This window comes from Larus michahellis, chromosome 2 (assembly GCF_964199755.1).
Source record: "Larus michahellis chromosome 2, bLarMic1.1, whole genome shotgun sequence".
Lineage (NCBI taxonomy): Eukaryota > Metazoa > Chordata > Aves > Charadriiformes > Laridae > Larus > Larus michahellis.
Window position 1 is genome coordinate 40,576,113 of NC_133897.1, and position 23,855 is coordinate 40,599,967.

A 23,855-nucleotide genomic window follows, 5' to 3' on the forward strand; every position below is an offset into this window, starting at 1 on the left:
GTCAATCTCTGGCAAACAAACCCCTTCAGGCTCGCTTGGAAAAGCTCACAAACTCACTCCAGTTTGCCCAATAGGCTCAGCATGAAAGACAAGACTAAAAGCTTGCCAATATTTATGTAGTGCAGGAAGGAGCTTTTTTTTTTTTTCTCTTCTTTTTTTTTTTTTTTTTTCTCTTTTTAAACCTAAGTGAGACTGGTCAGGAAGGGAGAGAAGACCAAAGCAAAAGCAGTACATGCAAATTGGTGATTTCTTCATTGGTTTTAATTAAGCTATGGAGAGCTTTCTAAAACACACACACACTTCATCTGCAAAAACGTGGTGGGGCTTTTTCTTCCCCCCTTTCCAGGCTCTCACAATTGATATTTGACCTACTACCCTCTGACTCCGAGAGAGGGCTCAAAATTCTTAAGTAGTTTCACCGTTAATACCTGAAGATAAAATGTAAACAAAGCTTCATTTTAACAAATAGTGCAGATACACTCCAAGACAGCTAAAAGCGTATTTGTTTTTTCCCCCCCTTATCGGTTCCTACAAATTAAGCTACGGTCAGACACAAAACTAGTAACGCACAGGTACTTCGCTGCACGTCAGCACACTTTTTGCCAGGTACAGGGACTCGTGAGGTGCAGCGTCCTGAAAAACGTGGTACTTTAACCGACCCGGGAGAGCCAACCTCCTGGCTAAATTCTGATGTACAGCGTAGATTAGATTATCAGAGGTGGATCCTGGTAGTGCGACACAGGTACCGTCTGACTACAAATCGAGCCACTAAATCTTTTAGCAAACTGTCACTAGTGTCCTTCTGTTAATGTGAAAAATGTTATACAGGAGAGCACAATCTCAGCTGGCTGATCGCTCCTGCTAGTACTTGGCAAGACCTCCAAGTGCAGCAACTTCATAACCTTCTAGTATTAAAGGGGAGAGCATTGGTCAGTGCTCGCTGCTAAAAATACAGCATGATTTAAACCTGAAGGCAGTGTTAGAGCTTTTGCTGAAGGTTTACGAGTCTGTGTAAACAGCACGTCTGCCATAAGGAGCAGTGAAGTCTGTAGAATCCTTGTCTAAAACTGTCCTGGCATTAAAGTTTGCTGTGCAAATATCACATAATACCAGAGACAGCTGAAATCTCCTATTTAGGAATTTATGGAACTTATATGTTTGCAGGCGTCAGAAAGTCCTTTTTATATAGCCCCACTGCTTCACTGTACAATATTAATGCACTCTGCTTGAAAAGCCGTAATAAATTATATTTTTAATGCTCTTACCCTGGCTTTCTTAAGATGCATACATTCTTGGCAAACAATCAATAAATAGGGTAATCATGAGCAGAGGCCAAAGAATTTGCTGAAGTGCTGTTTTTCCATTTTTAATAGATAAAGATCTAACAATACGGACTGCTGTGTCTGTTCATTTCAGGATCAATATATTCTTTGTTTTCGTCAAACCGAGGAAAAAATAAATGATTGTACGATAAATGTTATGCATCGGACACAATGAAATTCCTCTGCCTTCTAACTTTGTGCGTTTAACAGTCTTGGTTGCATTTTGCACTCTGCTTAGCAAATGCTAGAAAAATATGGATTATAAACATACACCGATTATACTGAGAAAAGTAGAGGCTGTTTTAAAACAAACGCCAAATTACATGCAGGATATTTTGATTTAAATTAGAAAACCTGCAGGACACGGTCAAAAAGACTTGCACATTTTCATAAGCAAAATTTATAGATTACTGTCCATTAAAAGTATTTTCAATGCAAACAAAAGCCATCCATATACAAACATCAATGACTCTAAATGTGCCTTTTCCTTGTGTAAATGTCTAATTACAGCAAACCAGCCACTGAAAAATATGACACCCAAGTTGTTCATTGTTCAATAATGAATTGTACTTAAGAAAATAAACTGCGAAGATTGACATCATAAATGACTTCTCCAATGTGATACCTAAAGATTTACACTCTCTCCTTTCAACCAACTTGCAACTGTTATGGAAATACTGCTGCCCTTCCAAGCTTGGACCATCATTAAGAGGAAAGGCGAGAATTTGGTTTGGGGGTTCGCTATTTACTCTTACGGATTTTTGCGTTAGCCCAACGCTCACTCAAAGAATTAAGGCATTGTATTACTTCTATTGCAATGTAGGAATTTGCTTTAATCAGGGCAGCTAGCCTTTACCTTAACAAAAATCAGACTCCACCCTGTAAAGCAAGATGCTCCACCCAAGCATGAAGCTTACATTTCCCAAATGTGATTTATATCAGAGTTGGGAATATATAGTATTTTAGAATGGAGATTTAATCCTGAAATATAAATGAAGCAGAGTCTGCAAAAGTATGCTTCCCCCCCCCCAAATATTATAAATCATATTTCTCCAATGCAGAATTATCAAAAGTGTTACCTTTTCTAATATTAGTTTTCATCAGGTGTCCAGAGTGTTTTAAAGGCACTCCTTGCATTTTAGTTCCTGTACTTCCAAGTCTTCCTCTTCCTAATGGGCTCCCATTCTGTTCCAAGCGCGCAATTTTGGCTGGTGGACCCTTCGGATCGCTTACATTGTTAGACATTTCTGAATGTTCTTTCCCCTGAGTTGCCTCGTTCAAATGATCCATACTCAGTCCCGCCTCTAAAGATCACCTGCCATGATTCAAAAAAAAAATATATATGTTGTACACGTGTGCGCATATGTATACGTACACAGCCTGCACATGTACAGAGAGAGATATATATGTATCGTAAGCTCATAAAGAAGAATAAATATCTATTTTAACTGGAAAGAAGATGCCTTTTTTAAAAGAAACAAACTTATTCTCCAAAAATGACCTCATACCCCAGTTTATAGAGAGATCGCATCATAATCTGGTGGAAATATTTTTTAAAAGCCAACTATAGTACCCCTTTAAAAAAAAAAAAAAAACAAACAACTTCAGAAATATTCTACCGAACCTGAGAAAGACTAAGACTCATATAAATGATGATGATTGTCAAGGTATGTGCTCCAACACAGCTATTGTTACAAATCTCACAGAAAGGTTTCTTATTAATCCCAGGTGGTTTTATTGCATTAAAAGAGAGAGAGAGATAGAGAAAGAAAAAGATTCAAGTGAAACATTTCTCGATCTACTCGATTAAAAAAATGGATGCACAACAATAGAGACACTGTTAAAACTTCAGTTGAGGGAGCAACAGATTTATTGGACATGTAGAATATTGACCATTTACAAGTCCTCCCCCCCTTAAAACCAAAAGTTAGAAAAGAATTTAGCATTTAACTTCAGAAAGCAGTGGCGGGAGATGGTTGCTTTTGAGTTTACTAACCAACATTATACAAAGAGTTTATCAACTTTCGCAAAGTTCAAAACATGCATATGAAATTTTTCAGATGTTAAGCTTTTAAGTGTTAAATGGAGTAGTTCATTGAATTAAGAAAAATAACCGAGAAGAGAAGGTAGTGTCTCACAAAACAATGCTAGAAAAAAAACCCACAATTTCTATAGTACTTTTCTAGCCCTTAAATATTAAAAAAAAACCCCAAACCGTACCCTGAGTGATGCTAAATTACGTGCTGGCACAGCTATTTGAAACCAAAACCCAGAATTAATTTCAATAGCAAATTAAGAAAATGTTAGCATGCCTATATTTCCCCCTTTTTATAAACTTTTGAAACCTCCGTTCAGGAATAACAATTCCAGTGAAATCACTAAAAAATCTCCCAAGCCTAGAACATAACGGAGTAAGTTTTGAGGATTTTTGTCACTCATCAGAATCTGTTTTGCCAAGTAGATCGAAAAAAAATTAATAATCAGTTGCTGAGAACAGAGACATCTTTCTGGTTACGATTTCATTCATCAATACTGGTGTGATTGTTATGTGTTTTACCCGAGAAAGGTGTGACTATGCTGACAATTATGTTATTTATATAATATAATCACCACTAAGGACAGGTGACTAGACATTAATTTATGAACTAGTATTTACATTCGCAAGTACAAATACTAACACTGGGGAAGTCATATTTAGAAAGACTAGTGTGAATCTGATAATTGCTACTTTCTTTCAGTTGCCTAGTAATTCAATACATTTTCTGCACATTTCATAGCAAAGCTATTAAAGCCTAAACATCTTGGGATTTTTTTTTATACTTCTATGTTGTTAGTTTATATGCCAATGACCATCCCGTAAACTATTTTTTTTCTTGTTTGAACACCGTGCTGCTTTTCCCGATATGGTGAAGTAAGAGGTAATATATTAATCTGAACGTTTACAAGCAACCTCAAGAATGCCACTGAACAGCTGAAGTTCAGAAAATCGTTATTTTTCCTTTTTTCCTTATGCTGTAAGGTGACAGGCTAAGATTTACCATTCATCTTGATCCCATCTGTTTTAGGTCGTGTGTCTCATTAACAGTAAACGTGCCTGTTTTAGCCACTTTTTGAAAAGATTTTTTTTTTTTTTTACTGTGTTAACTGCAGCCTAAGCAAAGAATTACAGACTCAAACCGTTACACATCTTCCGATGTTTCTGATGATGCTAACACACTATAGGGCTGCTTTTCTGAGACTGGTCTCTCTCAAGAATAAGGGGATTAACAAAAAAAGAAAAGAAAAAAAAAAGGGGGGGGGGTGTTAAAAAAAAAATAAAGCAGCAGCCTGAAACAAGAAAATCCTTGTCACTTTTGGCAAGTTCAGAAGTACTCTAAGGCATGGAGGTTCTTTGCAACAAAAAGTATCTAGTCATCATGAGTCAGAATCGCACTACATCACGTACAGTGAATAAAAGTGATAGATCGCAGTTTAGTTAATACACTGACTACAACCAAAACACCAAATGGGTCATTTTCGCTTGGCCTGAGAATACCCACCCATCGGCATCCTTTCACCGCTTAGTCATCTTGTAAAAAGCTTTATGTTACAAAGCAAAATTACATGCACATAAAACACCTAATTTACTCATTTAAACTCCATGCCCAAGGCTAAAGTTCACTGAAACCTCAGTTTGGAATAGTGATGAGCAACAACCAGCGTGGCCTGCCCAGGGAGAGGGTTGCAAGGGAAGAACCAGCATCTCCGCCGGTGCCAGGCCAAGGAGTTTCCCCGGCTTTCGCATTGAGGCATCTTTCACAACTACAAGTTTTCAGCACAGGCATATGGAGAGAAGAGCACAATTTCAAGGCAGCGTTTCCCAGAGACGGGCGTACGCGTACGGGCACACCGCGCAATTTCTGAATGAGAGTCGGTGCGCTATCTCCTTTTGTCGCGATGTAACGCCGCCGGTATTATATTATTTCTTTCTCTCCTCCGGAATCAGCCCCCTCCCCATGCCTTTTCCCCTCCTCTTCCCTCCCTCCCCCATAAAAACCCATAATCACATTTGAGAGAGGCTCCGCACTTATCCGTTCCATATGGCTCTCACAATCCAGGCCAAGCTTTCCCTGTGACCTTTTAAAGAGACAAAGAAGCAAAGTACTTATCTAGAAACAGAAACACTGCAGTTTTCTGAGTGAAATTAGCAAAACCGACCCGAAACTCACCACTTCAAAACTTGACAGCATATAAATAACAAAAACAAAGGAGGTTTCCTTTGCAGCCCGATCTCTTGAAGAGGAAGAAGTTCAAGACTGATGTTTTCTAGGTCCCCCCCCTTTTTTGGAGGGGGGGGAGGGAGGGGGGGGCAGCAGACCTGAGGACTACTTCCCCTAATATTTTTTTTTTTTTTCTCTTTTTCTTGTTGCTATTTTCCTCTAGGCGGGGAGGGGCAAAAATAGATAGCGAGAAAGAGAGTAGCCATGAGCAAAAATGGCAATGGACAAAAAAAAAAAAAAAAATACAGATTAAATATCTTTTGAGAGAGCCAGTTCTCGAGGTTTAGCAACGGAAGAAGGAGCTGAAGATCAAATTGATCAGACAAGTGTAACGCTCAAAACGAGGAATTCATAATAATAATTGAAAAAAAAAATAAAGTAGCAGGTCTAAATTGAGGTGGAGGGTGACTTAAGTCTAGCTATCCTTTCAAAAATAAAAGCAACGCGTACAGGAGCAAGTGAGAAAGGGTGTTATTAAAAAAAAAAAAAAAAAGCAAAGAAAAAAAAAAAGGCAGCTTTTCTATCCAGTGTGAAGAGCAGAAAGTCTACTTCTAGGTTGTCACTTACACTATTATTCTCCAATAGGCACCCAGAGGAGCAGCACACACAGAAGGAGCCCGCTCCCCTCCCCCTCCGCAAAAATACACACCGTAACAGCCCCCAAACTTTCTGCGGAAACCTCAGCCCCAGAGATCGCTACTGTAGATAAAAAAAAAATTAAAAAAAAAAGTGTAGAGAAAATTGCAGGAAAAAGGCACTAAAATGCCACTTTTAATCTCGCCTTTGCAGTCCGGGGAGAGAGAAAAAAAAAAAAAAAAAAAGCAGAGAGGACCTGTCTCCTCTCATTTACCGGGGGCTGTTGTGCGAGTGAGGGGGGAGAGAGGGAGCGAGAGGAGGGGAGAGAGAAAAAGAACAGAGGGGAGGAAGGAAACACACACAACAAGGCACACCACCACCACTACAAAAAGTGACGAGGTTTCACTCCCTCCGAGTCCAAAACCGGGAGAAATTATAATTAAAAAAAAAAAAAAAAACAAAAAACAAAAAACACAACAACCCCCCAAAATACCAACCCTCTCTATGAAGAAAAAAAAAACCACAATAAAAACTGGTTCTGCTTCTGCAAAGAAAAAAAAAAAAGGCAGAAAATCTGGGAACTCCGAGAAGAGTTACTCGCAAGAAGGGGTAAAAAATATAAAATAGAAAGGTTGTAAAAAGCCAACAACAACAACAAAAACCAAGCCAGCGAAAAAAAAAAAAAACAATAATAATTTGAAAAGAATAATAATGGTAGGCTTTGTTGGGGTTTTTTTTGTCTCTCTCTCTCTTTTTTTTTTTTTTTTTTTTTTAATTCTCGTTTCCCCTGGCTGGCCGACTATGGTTGTTATTTAGGCCGGTTTGGTGGTTGTTGCTGGATGTTACATGGATATATGTATGTATGTATGTGTGTGTGTGTGTGTCCCCGGACGGAGCTGCCTTGCTCTGCTCTCTCTCTCTCTCTCTTCCCCCCCCCACCCCCCTTCGCCCCCCCTCCTCTCCTCTCCTCTCCCTCTCTCTCTGTTTCTGTCCCCATTAAATTATTAGTTGACTCATCACTACTCCTCCTCCCGCTGCTGCCGCCGCCGTCCCCTGCTCGCAGCCTCCTCTCCTCTCCGCTACCGCTCGCTGCCGCCGCTGCTGCCGCCGCCGCTTCTTCTTCCTCCTCCTCATTTTAATACAAAATAACACCGAGGCCACCGGCTTTTTTTTTTTTGCCTTTTTTTTTTTTTTAAAAAAAAAAAAAACAGCCCCGAGACGGGGGGAGGAGGAGGAGGAGGAGGAGGAGGAGGAGGAGGGCAGCCTCCCCCCCGCTGCTGCCCGGAGCCCTTCCCCGGCGGCCCCGGATCATCCGACGCGTCCTGGGAGAGAGAGAGAGAGAGAAAGTGGCAGAGGAGGAGGAGGAGGATGAGGAGGAGGAGGATGAGGAGGTGGCGGTGGTGAAGGAGAGAGGCGTGGGGGAGGGGAGGCCGGCGGGGGAAGGGAAAGGGGGGGTCGGGAGAGGAGAGGTGGCAGAGGGGCACCGCAGCGGGGAGGGGGCACCGGGCCGGGATGGGTCGGGGGCGGGGGGGGTGGCCGGCGGTAGGTGAGCGGAGATGGCGGTGTTGGGGGGGGCGGGGGGGAACGACACCGGGGGAAGAAGGCGTGCGGCTTCCGGGCGCGCACGAATTTGCAGGCAGCCGGGTGCGGGTGAGGCGGCCCAGCCTGCGCCGCGCACAATGCCCGCCGCCCCGCTCCGCTCCGCGCCCCGCCGCGCGGCCAGCGCGCCCCCCTGCGCGCCGCGCGCCCGGCAGATGGGGCCCCGCGGCGGAGGGGGCGAGCCGGTGGGGAGGAAGGGGGAGGAGGGTGGGGGGGGAAGCGGTGGCGGGGGGGGGGGGGTAAGAAGAAGAAGAGGAGGAGGAGGAGGAGGAGGAGGAGGGGCGGGGGTGAAGGCTGAACAATATCCTGCTGGCGCTGCCTGCGCAGCCCCCGCCCCTCGGCGCGGGGGCTGCGCGGGCCCGGCCGCGGCGGGCAGGTGCACAACGGCGGCGGCGGGAGGAGAAAGGGGGGGGGCGGCCCCCGGGGAGGCAGCAGGCAGCGCGGGGGGAGAAGGAAGTTTTTCCTTTCCCCCCCCCAACCCCCTCGCCCCTTGATATCGTCAGCGATGAGCGAAAAGCACCAGGCATGTTTTTAAAAGGACCAAAGGTTGGGTGAGAGGCAGTCGCCCCCCCCGCTTCCGTGGGGGGTATCATCCACGCGAGGAGGATGAGTGTGGCCGAATCATCCCGCAAAGGTACCTTTAGGTAAGAGCAATACGTACATCGCTGCGTGCTCGTAACCCCACCACCACGCGGGATGGCACAGAAATTCGCCCTGCGTCACCTCTGCAGAGCGGGACCCGAAGGCCACCCGTATGAGGTGAAAAAGCTGAAAGGTGGTAATGTATTGACAAAATAAATAACTGCGAGACAGGCATAACTTTGTTTCCCACAATGCACTTGGGAGAGGGGAAAAAGTAACCCAACTAGACAAACTTGAAAGCAACAAGTTTGTACAAGCTGCGAGATAAGGGAAAAAATAAACTTCTTTATTGATAAAATGCATAGTGTTTGAGTATACCATGCCTAAAAGGAAAAGTTGCATCATCAACCAAAGCAAACATGAATTATCGCACAGGCAGATATATCGCCAAAATGTTTAGGGTAGTAACCTAAAAACAACGAAAAAAAACCCCATGCCAAACTGCACATACAAACTTGAAGCAGCCGCCAAAGTAGGCAAGTGGGGAGGCCAATACCAATTCCGTAATGCACAAAGTAGCACAGACTCTGAACAAAGAAAAGGCAAATCGATAAACTTATGAGGAGCAGAGTTATCACTACTCATATATTGCTTCCTATAAAACAAGAGGAATGCATCCAGACTAGGTAAAGAAACAAGCTGACGTTCACCGAAATAAGCACAAACAGCATACAGGGCATGCAGGAAAAAGAAAAATGGTAATAGGGTGAAATACATGAAATATTTATCATATTCAGCAAGGCACAAAATAGATTATAATCTCAGAAGCAAAGAAATGGCAATGCTCGAAAATGAGCGCGCTGTTACATACGGCTGTTTTTCAAAGCAGCGCAAGTGGAGGTGGAACACATAGGAAACATGGAAAGTTGTACACATGTTGCATGTCCTGAAAAAGGTTACTAAGATTGTTACCGAGAGTGCTGAAAAGGAAAAAAAACCAAAACCCAAGAACCTCGTTTCACAGAGAAAAACAAGGGAAAAAGTAGATGACGTCTTCCATACCATATGATCAAGGGATAACTGTCTAGGGGGTTGTTTATTTAGAAACCAATTTTTTTTCCAACAAGATAGATTGAGTATTATTCAGTCCCTCTAAAGAAAAAAAAAAAGAAGAGAAAAAACCGAGAGAATTATTCTTTCCCAATACATTTGAATGCTTGGAGGAAAACCGGTGTTAACTAGTTAAATTCAAAGTTTGTGGGCAAAATGGAAAATACAAACATTATATAATTTTTCATCCTTTTCAGGAAAGTCTGATAGAGTAAACTTCAGTGGTGAGCAAGACTGACCACTAAAGAAGACAATCAGGAAAGATGAGAGAGTTTCAGCTGGCAGTATGCTGCCTGCAGTATGATGAAGGAAAAGGGACAGTAAAGACAATTGGAGAGATGCAGAGCTGATTAGAATAGAACAGATATTTAAAAATAGGATTTGGAACAAGGTTTGGGACTAAAACATCACCTTAAAAAAGAACTACCAGATACGACAATAAAAGCAACAACAGAAAAGGTTAAAATCTGTTCTAAAATAACTTTTGCTTTGGTGTATACAAACCATTCCCTTCATGGTCAAAAAACCCTTTAAATGTTCAGATTAAAACAAAGTGATTAATCTAAAAAGCAGAGACAGTGAATTAAAGGAGCAGGGAGATAACAATCTGATAATACAGGAGCACAGAAGGCCTAATAATGATATTATTATGCACACTAACCAAACACTGACAAACAAATATTCTGTTAATTATATAATCATGCATATGCTTCCTATGCTTGAGATAGATGATTATGGAAAATAACTCTCTTCTTGAAACTGCATATATGTACTAAACCTTATAAACTCCCTACAACATGGATTAATCTAATTCCCGTGCATCACTTATGCCTGGTAAAGTATTTACTAGATGTGGAAGGCTGAGCGTGGAACCCCTTGCTTTGACTAGAAAGCACGAATTACTGCTGCGTCTTGACATATAGACAACAATCAGATTTCTCTTATCAATACCAAACTACTTGGAATAAATTCAAGATTCAAGATATCTGATTTTCATTTGACCTATTCCAATTTGCACTTCACTGTTGTCAACTTTGATATTAAAATGTTCCACCAGAATAAAGATATTTAGAATAAAAACATATATAAAGAACAGAAGATGAATAGATATTGTCATGGATACATATGCAGGCAATCATTTAAACATGCGGCAATAGTAACATCACATTTTTCATAGCTTCTAGTCAACATACAGCGGACAAATATATGCTTAATAAAGCTTATTAATCCTTAATAAAGTTGTTGCTCTGTGTTTATGATATATAAGTGCATTTTGCACTGGGTTGTGCTGAAATAAGACAAATACTTAAAAAGTTGGACTGCATTTTTTCAATTCGGGGTGAATTAACTCTCGAGCAGCAGTCTCAGTAGCTGCAAAACAAAACGAATTCTCCAGTGTGGCATGCTGCCTCGGTGCCTCCTAAGGTCTCTATTCCAATCTTTTCTTGTTCAAAATAAATTAGGAAATATGGGCCCAAGTCTTGCGGCTTGGCTCTTGTGCAACGCAAACAGAAATGACCTGGCAGCGGAGCAAAACCAGCATGGCTGTGTATTCGCTTTTATCAGATTTCTTTGGGGAGATGAGGCTGATTGGGTTTTATACATACGTACTTCTGACAACTCTGTGGCCATTTGGGTAACTGGTAAGCGCCAGCCCATGCTGGAGGTGATGCAGAGCTGTGCAGCGGCAGCAGGACTGCCGGGAAACTCGCTTCCGTGGGGATTTGAACTCCTTTTCCCCACTGCAAGGGGTGATGCGCGGCTAAGGCTAACTGCTGGCCAGCAAGGCAATGATAACACCAGTCCCTGGCTTTCTGAAGGTAAAGATCTGTCACCAAAAGGTGGATGGCTCCCCGCTGGGCTTGTGCCAAATTGCGGCCGGGGTTAAGGGTTAGCCAGAAGCGTGGGTTAAGGGGAAGGATGCACCCCGCTGCCCTGTCCCATGTCTGTCTGCGCCAGCCTTGGCACAGCCACTGCTGCGGCGCGGAAACAGTCCCGTGGCCCCTACAAGTTCCGCACCTCTGATTGAAGCCGTTTTTCAGTCTCCTCAGATCGACTTCCCCTCCGCTTTGCCCTGAACAACGATACTTGCCTGACACCACTCAAAACACTTGAACCAACCTGACTGCGGCAATCTCAATTTACATACGACCCAAGAAGCCGATGTGCACCGATGTGAATCACAGTGTTCTGCGACATCCCCCACACTGAGCTCCAAAGTTCCATACCAACCTAGATTTTTATTTTTTTTTTTTTTTGACTGCAACCTGCCCCAGCCTGGATAGGATGCCTGTCAAAAAGCAAAAGTGCTATGAATTTCATTTCACTGAAAGGCATCGCACACAAGCTGTCGTCCCCTCTCATATTTTGCATGAGCAATTTCTGCTCGTTTGTGTGCTCTCACACACGATGTCCTGAAACAGTTACGTAAAATGAATATTTAACTTACAACAGTCAGCTGTATCGAACTGCACTTAATTGCTTATTAAGTGCAGTAAATTATCCTTACGATATTCGTCAGAGGTGAAAAACCTACATATATGGCTACATGTAGTGCATTCATTAGTTTACGGACCCCAAATCCCTTGGAAAGTATCAGATATCTACACAGTGTCCCATGGTGCAGCATTTTGTAGTTAGATGTCTCAGCTAGCTTGCAGATATGAAAAATCATATACAAACAGACATCTCCCTATTGATTGCCTCTGTGACGAGGCTCGTTTACTCCTGCAAACATTTTCTGCAGTGTATTTCAATCACGGAATCTTCTTTTAAAAATAGAGTTGAATAAGAATATGCAAAATGTGGGTTTGGGTGAAACAAGTTACTTTTCATCAAACTACCGCACCATTTTGCCTGAGTCCCTTTCACAGCTGTACGTCTATTTTGACTAAGATGCTTGTACAGCTGAAGTACCTGCATACACTCGCTGATGTGGCCCTGACAGTCATTTCAGTTTGCCCCTTGGTGCCAGATGAGTCACGGAGAAGCAAAATGCTGGAAGAAAATTATGGAGTAAAACCCAACAAAACCATTTGGCGCAATGAAGAGAAGGGTGAACGTGACCACTAATGAGAATACCCTTCACCTCTGGCTGCCACAAGAAATCCTATCTGGTTGCAGTTGTAATAGACAGGTGTCCACCTTCCCATAAAAGATCACAGTAATGAATATTAATGGCTTAATCACATAAATCTTGCTCTGTAGTTGCACAGTCTCTACCTGCTATGCGGACAAGCTGAGTTCACTTCCTAAGTGTATCAGCAGTTCAACTATCTATATGCTATTTAATATAAGCCAATATTTTTTATGACTCTGGATTTCAGAACTGCTTCAAATAAAAAGCTTCAGCTTAAAAAAAAAAAAGGCATTTTGTGGACCATATTCTCTTCCATCCGTAACAGTAGACTAGATCCATGATGAGTCATGCTCGTAATTTCCATGTGGCAGCTACAGCCAACTGCTTCCACAAAAAAGAACAAACAAAAAAAATGTAATAGAACTTTATATAATAATATTTAATGCAATTAGGCAGCTGGAAGAAAGGAGGAAAGCTGGCATCTTAGAATCAGCCAAATAACCTATGTCATAAATTCAGCAAGTCGTGAATTTCACAGTTTTCTCCCCAGAGGTATAATTTTTAGGCTTCTCGTGAAGATGTTAAATGTGGGTCATGGGGAGATGAAAAAAGAGTGGTTCCTGTTGAAACCTTCATTGTCACAGCACTAGGTAACTCCTAGGCGTAAGAAGGGCATACAACTCTTCCCTGAAAGAAGAGTTGGTTGATAAGCAGTTATTTTAGGGATGTGTCTGAATAGAAACTCTATTAATTTAATAGTGTGTAAATCATGATCCCCAGACATATACATCAGCAGAGCTCCAGTTACTTTTACTTGTTAAAAGGAAAGTAGCACCAAGTTCTCTCCAAAATGTTTTGCAATGTTGTTGACCAATTCCGCTTCTTTTCCCTTTCTTGACTCCTTCCAACCACCGCATTTCTCTCCCAGTCAAAAAAGAAAAAAAAAATAAAAGGATGCATTTAGGAATCCAGAAGTTAATCCAACAATTCTGGGTGAGGATGATTTTCACACAGCCCAAGCAAAGCCGCACATTATGGTAGAGAACAGTCTGAACCCTTGCGGTTAGCACTACGGAAGGATTATTCCGGCATTATTAGCTAGAGCTCAGATGCTCGCGCCGTTGAGCTCAAACAGCAGTGACTTGTTACACAGGAATACTTCATCAACGGGCAAGCAATCGTCTTTTTCTTTGACCTGATAGTATGAATAAAACCTACCAATAAAAATTGAAAATGTGGAAGAGTTTAAGGAAATGGTTAGAACTGATTGATGACTTGAACTATGTCAAACTTTCATTATGAAACCCAAAACCACATGAAATGTCCTGTTTCCAGTTTCATTGTTAACTCAGAGCTCTGCCCAGGTTCTGCTACACTTTTTCTAAGGTTCAAAACCTTTTAAGTAAAACTGCGCATCTAATTATGGCCAAACTTGACAGGAGTCAATATTCATTGTACATAAAATACATGCAAAATATGTGGGTTTGGTGTAAAACAAATTGAAAGTTGGTGGTTTTGGCCGAATTCGCTTTTTCTTCTAGGGCTCCTTCCAATCTCAAACTCCGATGATTCCACGGTAACAAAGACTAAATGAATGAGTTTTGCACAGTTCTTTTCAGGAACAATTAGCTGTTAATATTCGCAGCTCTTTTAAGGAATAAGGTACCTGTTAATATTCAGGCGCTAACATAAAAAAGGTTTAGCATATGCAGTGTCACTAAGATAAAGGTCATTTATACATGTGTCAGAGTATACTCAGTTTAAATGCAAACAACATAAAGCAACAACAAGTCACTTCAAAATGTTACTCCAAGTACCCTGTAAATGTTCAAAGTACTTGTCCCGATTTAGAAAAACAGCAAAAAAAGGAGAAATTGACAAAAATGTATTCAAGTATTTAATGTATGTACTTGCTAAAACAACTGCATTTCTAGATTTCCTGCTAAGTGGCTACAATGGAAACAAACTGAGATGGAAAGCAGGAGTTGGGAACCCACCAGAATACTATATTTTTAAGGCAAAATTAAGTTAATATTTATGATAGTTCATTTATGCTCATGCAAGCACTAAAAAGAAATGCCTGGATAAGTGTGTAAAAATGAGTTCCCGCATTAAATACAAAAATTTGGGGGAAAGGTTTGCATTCTGCATTGATGTAAGAATAGCTGAGTAAGAAGAAATGGAGGCATGCACATGAAGTTTCCTAGCAGAGCTTCAGCTGTGATAGAAGAAATAACATTTGAAACTAATTATTTTCACAGCACCCGTGTTCATTTCCTTAGGATTTCTTCTATATAATTTGTTTCTGGCAGGTTATACTACAAACTCCTTCCTGTATTAGATTTTCTTTCTTCGGAAACGTTGGTAAGATGCTCACCAGAAATTTTGAAATATTCTGCTCGTGAAAAAGATATGGTGCATTCTCTCAACTCATTTTTCTTTCCTAAGTGTACAGATGGAAAATCTCTCTGCACCACATCTGAAAACGTGCCACTTCAAAGGCGGGTGGAGCCAGGTGAAGAAATGCTCCAAATTATTGCAGTCATAGAAAAGTAATGTCCAAATCAGCTTACCCCCGTGTTTCTGAAACAGGGGACACCTTCAAATACAAGAATCCTTCAATACTCTGCCGCGAATGAACTACGCAAAAGCCCTATCATCTCACAGCCAAGCCCATGCTTAAAGCTCTTTTAGATTTCTTTATTTTGTGTGTAAAAAGAAAAAGAAAACATTTAGCTCTCCGTTTATTTCATACCAATTGGCTGTCGCTGTGGGCATATCGCAAAGTGGTATCGTCTTTTTTGCTTGATTTAGGTCTGTGAAAATCTTTCCATGACCGAAAGAAATATTACGCCCAGTCCGTACTGAACTTTTTAATAAAAAGCAGTAAGGCAATCTGCTTCATTGTCAAATGATTGAAAGAAATTTAATTAATGCCTTTGGAGGGAACGCCTATATAAGTATCACAATCACAAGAATGTGCATATATGCATACATGAATACGTATGCACAGCCACAGTCTACCCTGTTGCTTTAATGTCATAACACTATAGGCCATGAGCAGCTGAAGGCAGAAGTGAACTCATAGAATTTAAAATATAGTGCTGACACAATTTTAAGGTTAAATGACGTTGTGTAATTTATTAGAAGATTAAATGCCGGCTGCATCACAGGACAATTTAGGCCTAGAGAAGGCAGTATAGAAATGCCATCAGACAAACAAATTAAAAAGGGTAAGTTAGAAACGGGAGAAAATGAGTTTATGCCACACTGACAAAACCAAAAAGAAACCAAAAAAAGCCCAAACCCAAAAAGCAAAAAACACAAAGATGCATGAAAAGCAGCATGCTATGTTAGATGTTTATCTATACATAAGAGACAGGTGTCACAAAAACAAAACAAAAAAATCACGAAGCTAAAGAGAAACTTTAACTCACCAGTTTCCATCTGTTATATCTGAATTCATGCATAATTGATTATCCATGACTGGTAAGTTCTTTTTTTTCACTAGCCTAACACAGTTTTCTAAACATTATGTGTTAAATCACCACCAAAGTAAAGGGTGTTTGAGAAACCGTAAGGGCAGAATAAAAATTTTTTAATGAAAAATAACATGTCAGTTAATAATAGAGCTGACCTATGTTTAAGAGAGAAATTTTAATCATGTGCATATTAAATATTAATAACTGATTCTGTTATTGTTATAATAAGGTTAAGTAAGCTTCTCCATGCTTAAGGAAAGAGAAAAAGTAGGAACATGTAACAGTGAAAAAAAGCGCTGAGAAGCAGAGACATAAGGAAAATGTGTCAACAATAAACAAGAGGAAATGAGAAAGAAGGAAAAGATGAAGGTGGAAACTAATCTCTATGTGTCATTATGACTGCCAGAGTACTGGCAAAGAAGCAGCATCCTTTTATTTCAATTTTAATCATTTCTGAATTTTAATACCCTGCTCCTTTTGTAATTCTCCTGGCATTCCCTATATGCATCCATCCCAGCCAAAACACCAGTGTAAATTAAATGGCACGCAACCACACCACTGATGTAGTTCTCCCGGTAGAACCAACTGAGTGACCAAAAAGCAGAGAAGGTACAACTACTTTGTGTCCCCGCAGACCACTGGCCAATTAAGTGACTTAATGTTCTTCAATTCCTTTAATTTTGAAAAGAAGGGCAGTGGTTAGGTAACCCAGCAATATAGAGCCATTAAAAAAAAATAAAGCAAGCCAGTAGTAATACAATAATCAGTGACCATCAGGGCCTGGAAAAATGAGTTTGCTCTCACTGGCACTAAGGAGCATCACATGATTATTTAATTACAGCTCTAATTTTTGTCTCGTGGATGGCAACATATCAACAATTAATAGGGCAAATAGAGGAGACTGCATTTTTAAAGAGACAGAACCTATATGAAATACTGCTTGGAAATACAACTTATCAGGCAGTATAATGCTTCTTAAGGCATATCCATCATCATGCCACACATATAAAAAAAATCTGCTGGTTCAATTTTCTTGCGTGGTACCTATAAAATTCATCTGGAACGCCTACAAAATAGTAACTACACCTATGAGTATCCTAACTGTTGTTTTTAGGCCATGCAGTCCAAATAAAGGAAGTAGTGGAAACATGGGTTTCAAATGTAAAAATGTTACAAAATTATTACATCTCCTATCTTAAAAAGATTGTAACAAAATTCTCCAGGAACGGCCAAAAGGATTACGGTATTCAGTGAGTCAAGTGAAGAAAAAAAGAAAGAAAAAGCAAGTCAATAACATACAGTCAATAGGACAGAGATTGATTTTGATTGATTGATTTTACTGTGAGATTTTCTTACAAAGCATACTGAAACTAGGGGCTCGACACCAATATTGTACCGTTCCTGCGCAAGACTGCTAGTTGAGAAGCGAAAAACAAAACCCAAAAGAGGACACACATATGATCGATTGAAAAGCTCTGCTCTAAAATGCTTGGATGCGGTTCCCGTTGTGCCTCGTCCTGCAGTGACCGCAGTGCAAAACACGGGGAACTGCGGGGAGATCCATATGCGGAAGAGCACTTTTCACAACCTGCACAATTATAGGAATCTTCAGATGTAGCAAAAGAAAAACTCTCGTTTTATGCACCTGATCTTCCTTGCAAACGTACTTGCTTTTCCACAGCAAAGTGTGGACCAAGTTATGAATCCATAAATTTACATTATCCAGAGCATATTTCAGACAATATTCAATATCTGATGTGGGAAAGGCAAGCTGTAAACATTAAGCTGTACATGTGAAAAACCTACCAAACTATTCTTAGATTTTTATTTTTTTTTAATCTTACTTCTCAATATATAGCTTAAACATGCTTTTTCATTTGGTATTCTAAAATCTATCCTTTGATCAAGCAAAGAAATGCTGAGTTTGGGCCTTTGAACAGAAAAAAAACCCCAAACTGCTAAACAACTGTTCAAGTATTACTGCAAAAGAAGTGTAACTACAGAAGAAATACAGTTACAATAAATGCCCCATTCCTCCCAAAAATTGTGTAAAATTAAGTTGTTTCATTGAAGACATGAACATTCTGGATTGGAGATCTTAATCTAATCTTAAAAAGAAAGCTGGCAAGCAAGAGCTTGTATGTAAAAGTATATATCATTCTTTTTTATGCACTGGTTACTATACAGATAACATGTCTCACAAAGACTGTAATTAAATGTCTAGTGCAGTAGTAACACTAAGAAGCATACAGTATTATTATGTTACAATGAATCCTTAGAAGCTAAAACTGTCATTTTTTAAGTTTTAAGATGCCTTTAATTATTCTTGAGACTTCTTACATTTATCAAGGAAGCCCACCTAGGATGAAAAGCGTTAATGATTAAAAAACTTTCTAATATGGCTCTCCACAAAAATATTTATTTAATCTTTGATTATAAACATTTTAAAACTCACTCTGTGATTTCCCTCTGCTTCATTTTTTGCCTCTGGTCCTTCTGTGAGTTTGCATCCACGCACACTCTCTCCCCCCTCCTCTCTTTCTGTCTTTTATTTAATGTATTAGAATTGGGAATCCAGGGCGTGTATAATATTTAGAATTTTTATCCTGTTCATTGCAAATGTTCTTAATTACCTGTCTGTTTCAAACAGACATATATTCTAAATGCAGTTACTGAAAAGGAAATACCTTTGTCGTACCTTTGCATGTGGGTTTGAGTTCAGAGCAGCAATTCTTTGCACTTGTGCCGTACAATGTTTTCCACTCTAGGACTGATTTACAAATACAAAGAATTAATTAATCCTTCAGTGTTCTATGAAACGTATATATTACTAATTTTATAGCTGGGGAAATAAACCAGGGGCATATTAAGGCCGCATTTATAGAGGGATTGTGTGCTGCAGCTTCCTCCTCTTTCATATGAAGTTGCGAATGCTGAGCATTTCCAAAATCAGGCTTACAGCATTAAGGACTGCAAACGTGGCACGGGCAGTTATTTTACCCGAGATCACACATTTTTGTCAGGGCTGAAACCAGAACCGGGACTTCAGACACCAGAAAAGATTATGAGACAATCCTCCAGGTATATATGATCCGAGTGCATCACCACTTCTTCTAGTGAGCAGCAAGTGGAACGACACACAAATGATTGCTGCTGGCCAAATAAATCCTGTCAGAGCAGGATCCTGGGAAGATGAGATGCACTCGAGGTTTAAAGCACCTCCCTCATCTCCTCAGGTCATATCATGTCATATAAGGTGCCAAGGGAAAGAGATAGAGCAGATAGTTGCTGGGAGTTATGCAAGGCCGACACAGCTGATAGACGTGGCCCATCCTGATGTTCTGCACCCAGGTGCAGCTGGGGTGACTGAGGTCCATCTGCAGGCAAGCAGACTCCTCTGCCGATCCGACCTGCAGTTCACAACAGAAAGGCACGAGGTGGCGAGAGCTAACTCTTGTGAACCTACAGAGGTGGAGACCTGTTTCCAGCGATGCTTTACCACAGGTCAGAGTGAGGAGATAGCCTACGGTCCGGTGAAAGGAAACCTTCTTACAGCCTGTCCAGCATACACAAATGCATGCAGTCTCACAGGAAAATCGATCCCCAAAGAGATGGCTGCGTATCGGTATTCTAAATGAATAGCTAGAAGGTGACCCTGGCATAAATACTAAGTGTTAGCACGTCCCTCAGCCCATCTGAACACCTAACACCGACCCCCTGCCAGGACTGTGAAGACAAAGGTCTACCAACCTCCGCAGTGATACACCAGTGAGCATGGGAGGAAAGTCAGGCCCAGCAAGTTTAAAAGCAGATATTTACAATTCAGACAGTGCCTGGGGTATGTTACTACACTCTACTACTGTACTCTACTATTACTATGCCATTGCTACTATACTGCACCAGATTACAGAGATTAAGGGTAGATTACAGCCAATACACGGCACGAGGACCAGATCAGGGCATACGAAGAAAATCAATACAGGCAAGTCTCTTTAAAATTAATCTCTGTCAAAGTTTATACTTACCAAGAGCAATGCAGTGCAGAAACCATTAGAAAGTTGACATTTGCAAAGCAACAAAACGGGTATCAATTAAGTAATGAAGTGTTGGTGATAACTGTGTTAAGCTGAGGTGCCACAGGATGCCAAATGTTCAAAAACACCTACATTTTTGAAAGGAACGCTATAGTATATCCTTTTTGAAGTAACAGTTACAAGTTGTGGTCAGGGCTGTTGAGAGTTCATGATACCACTCTCACTTGGAAACTGACACACAAGCTAACTTAATGTTAAATATAACGATTCCAGAATCTGGGGAAAAAACGGAGGGCTTGGGTAGAGGTTATTAATGGAATCCTCCGATGGAGAATTTAGGGAAGCTTTCTGCAAACTGTGGGTTATTCTGAGTGCGGTTATCTCCAGTTCAAATGCCAGCTACTTGGAGGCATTAGCCCAAGGTTAAAAGTAACATCAATAGGGTTTTCTGACATGGACTTTACAAAGTTGCAAAATTTCAGTATAACAAGCAATAAGAACTGTAAGTTACTCTTTAACCGTCAAACTGTTTTACTACTTTTTTTTTTTTTTTTTTTTTTAGAATCAGTAGCAACTTTGTGACAACTAAAGTTTAAAAAATGCACTTGATTGCATAGTGACAGATTTGCAGAACATTTTTCATCACACACACATATGTGCTTTCAGTTATTAATAAAATGCTTCTGCCCTTAATCTGCCGTTGCCTGAATATACAATTTCAGTGACTTGGATAGACAAATACTGTTAAGGAATTCTGTTTTCCCTGTTTGAGATGCAATTCAAATACACCAAGTAAAACTGAATGCTATGCCTTTAAAACTGGCTTCTGCATGCCACAGAATGGAATACCGAATCACTTTTCTATTAAGTTCCTCTTGGAGTGGAATGATAACACAACTTTCTTTTTCTTCCTCACCCCCCTTCCTTTTTTTCCTCGTTTTAAACAAGGAAGAGCCAGCTGCCCTGGATGACACCACAGGTAGATATTAAAATGGAGACAGCCATTATTTAGTGGCGACAGGAATATAAATACATGCACTAACCTATAAACTGGTGTTTACTTCAGGAAAGTAAGCCATATTTTTCCTCTGATTGCCGTGCTGTCAGTTTAATGCAGCGTAAATAAACAGTAGGTGCATGATAGCTTTAAGTAGAAAGTGTTCATTCCACAAGAGGAGCAGATTACTGAAGCCTGATGCCTATAATGGCAAAAGCAGAACTTCCATTTTACCTGAAAATATAGCCTCCCGTGCTAAGAGACTTGTGGCTTTTCTATTAAATTAATTTGTCAGAATTCTATGAAAAATATTACGTACTCAAAGAACTTTACCAAAACCAGTCATTTTTGCAGCCCTCAACTTGATCCATTCGAAAAAACAAAAGCCAATCACTCCTCTGTAATTTCATCATCCCATCGCTCTAAATGAGAGCTTTATATAATCAACCTAATATAACAGAAAATAAAATGATATATAGAATTGCCTATACTTTGAGTTATTTTGTTCTTATAAATATATTCCCTGACTGAAAGTAAAAAAAATCCCCTTTGGAAAAAGCAATGATTTCTGAGAAGATTGTATATACACTCTACATCTATTAACATAAATTATAAGAAAGTAAAATGTTCCAGATGTGTTTAAACTGTTGTAGAAGGAAAGTTTGTGGCTTCATTGGATATATATTAAATATATCTAGAGAGAGCATGGCAGTTATATACAAGAAGGCAATAAAATGCTTCAGTAGTATCTATGTTTAAACAGCGTAGTTCCCAGAAATATGACTAAAACATTTCAGAAGTCATATTTCCTCCAGTTTTAATTCAGAAATCTACTTTTAATATATATTTTCTATATATTACAAACTATTTTATTAATAAAATAATCTCCTTGATTTTTTTTTCCCCAAATACAGCTGGAAACCTTAAGAAAGACTTCAAGTTTATCTGACAATGCTTAGATGAAAAAACAGGTGACAGTAAAAAGGTGACAATGCTTCCAAAAATTGAGTAGTTGATAGACTAAAAGATTTGGGTTTTGTTTGGTTTGGTTGTTTTTTTGTTTCCGAAGGACATCAGACTTCAGCTGACCATCTTCTGAATGGCAGTCGCACACATTTAAACCCCTCTCTATCCCAGACCTGAAATGTGGGCTGAGTTAATGCTTATTCAGGACTTTCCTACTCTCACGATGTTTTTGTGCTGAAGGGGTGGATGTGCCTGCCGTCCCCGGCAGGACTGAAGGTGGAGGTGCCCGTGGGATGCTGGCAGGGAGGCAGGCAGGGCTGCAGGCAGGGCTGGCGCTGCCTGCCCTGCCTTGGGAAGCACAGCAACAAGAGGGCAGATGCTCACCAGCCAACCCGCTGGGCCTACGCTGCAAACCAGAAAGGTGCCCTGCTCCCGCACAAACCCAGGCTATGGGTGGCAGACCCTCTCTGCCCCTCGTTCTGCCAAAGCGGCACCGTCCCAGGAGCGAGTTAAGAGATCGGCTCTCTCTGCTGTACAGCGCTTTCTCGGGAGCGCGCAGCAGCAGGTTAAGGCTTCACGCGTTATCGCTGAAATAACAGGAGAGGAGAAACTGCGAGAGTTCCTTTCCCATTTAAAGTATTAAGAACAAAGAATATAAAAAGGAAACGGCCAGTTTTTCAAAGCGCACGCACAAAAAGCATTCCATTTAAATATTTTTTTTGTTCCAGTAAACTCTTTTGCATACAAAGGACTTATTTATTACATATTTGAACTTGTGGGAAAAAGGGAAGGAATGCACTGATTCCTGAAATAACTCTACTGTCCTTTCGGAGACTTCACTCTTCTGTGCTCTTGTTCTACTCAGAACAGTTTTATTCCAGGGACGGAGGAATTCCTTGGAGTCAGTTGTTTCTTTTCCACTAGCCGTTTGTATTCAAGAGTGGGCATACATAGCATACTAGCCAGTGATTTTAATTTCTCTTCTATTGCCTTATTATGTGTGTGTGTGCTGTCTATTTAGACGCATGCTTATATGTAAACACGTTACATTTTCTGCCTGCTCGTTTTGTTACCTACTCTACATTATTACACATTTCTGTGCAAACCATTGCTTTGACTTGAAAAGCAAGGTAATACCAGTAACAATCTCAAATTGAAAATGAATTAGAAAATGAGTGTATGTATAAACGTATAAAAGAGCATATAGGAATACGGGACTGAAAAGAGCACTCTAAAATTCTACAAATAGTGCTGCAGAGTAATTAGAAGATACAAATTGCAGAGAACATCCTACATTCATGTCTTTATACTCTACGCTTACTGTTTCAAGTTGTTTTTGAATAGTGCGCCTGATTTGACACATTTCTATCTGGTGATTGTGTTAAATGCTTGAAGAGATAGTGAAATATCCAAGCATTCCTTGTGCTAACTACAGCTGAAATTTTACACTTATTGTAACCTTTTCTAACAATGTGAGAAAAACAGAGTAAATATATTAAATTTGTTTCACAACAGATGCTTAGGTTGTTAATATTTAAGATGCCTATTCATGCTATTCCTGTCTGCACATTTGTCAAAAATGTAAGCTTGAATGCTAATGTTTGCCAGCAGACTACAGCAGACAAATATACGAAATGCAGCGTACCAAAATAATACAAAGTAGAAAGAAGGGACTGCTGCTAACTCTCACCCAAGTAGCAGGGACCGGAACGAAAGGGCACTACCAGATCATACGCCCTGGAGTCTCTCTGCATCTGAATTTGGGAATTATTTGCACGGAAGCGCTGCGCTCAGTTGGGCTGCCTAAAACCAGCAGAGAGCTTTCGTCAGATCCAACTCAATTTCAGCT

At 40.4% G+C, this 23,855-nt stretch overlaps 1 protein-coding gene across 8 annotated transcripts in view; it reads right to left on the bottom strand.

The window, feature by feature from the left end:
- Positions 1 to 23,855, bottom strand: part of SATB1 (SATB homeobox 1) — a 94,149-nt gene that overhangs the window by 69,115 nt on the left and 1,179 nt on the right. For 5 of the 8 annotated variants that reach the window (XM_074574998.1, XM_074574999.1, XM_074574997.1 and 2 more), the window contains exon 2: positions 2,402 to 2,637. In XM_074574998.1, coding sequence (XP_074431099.1) covers positions 2,402 to 2,612 — 211 coding nt within the window. In that variant the 5' untranslated portion in view covers positions 2,613 to 2,637. Of the gene's footprint in view, positions 1 to 2,401; positions 2,638 to 5,368; positions 5,433 to 5,530; positions 7,512 to 23,696; positions 23,767 to 23,855 lie in introns of those variants that run through there. The other 3 variants (XM_074574994.1, XM_074574993.1, XM_074574996.1) reach the window with 3 other exon arrangements.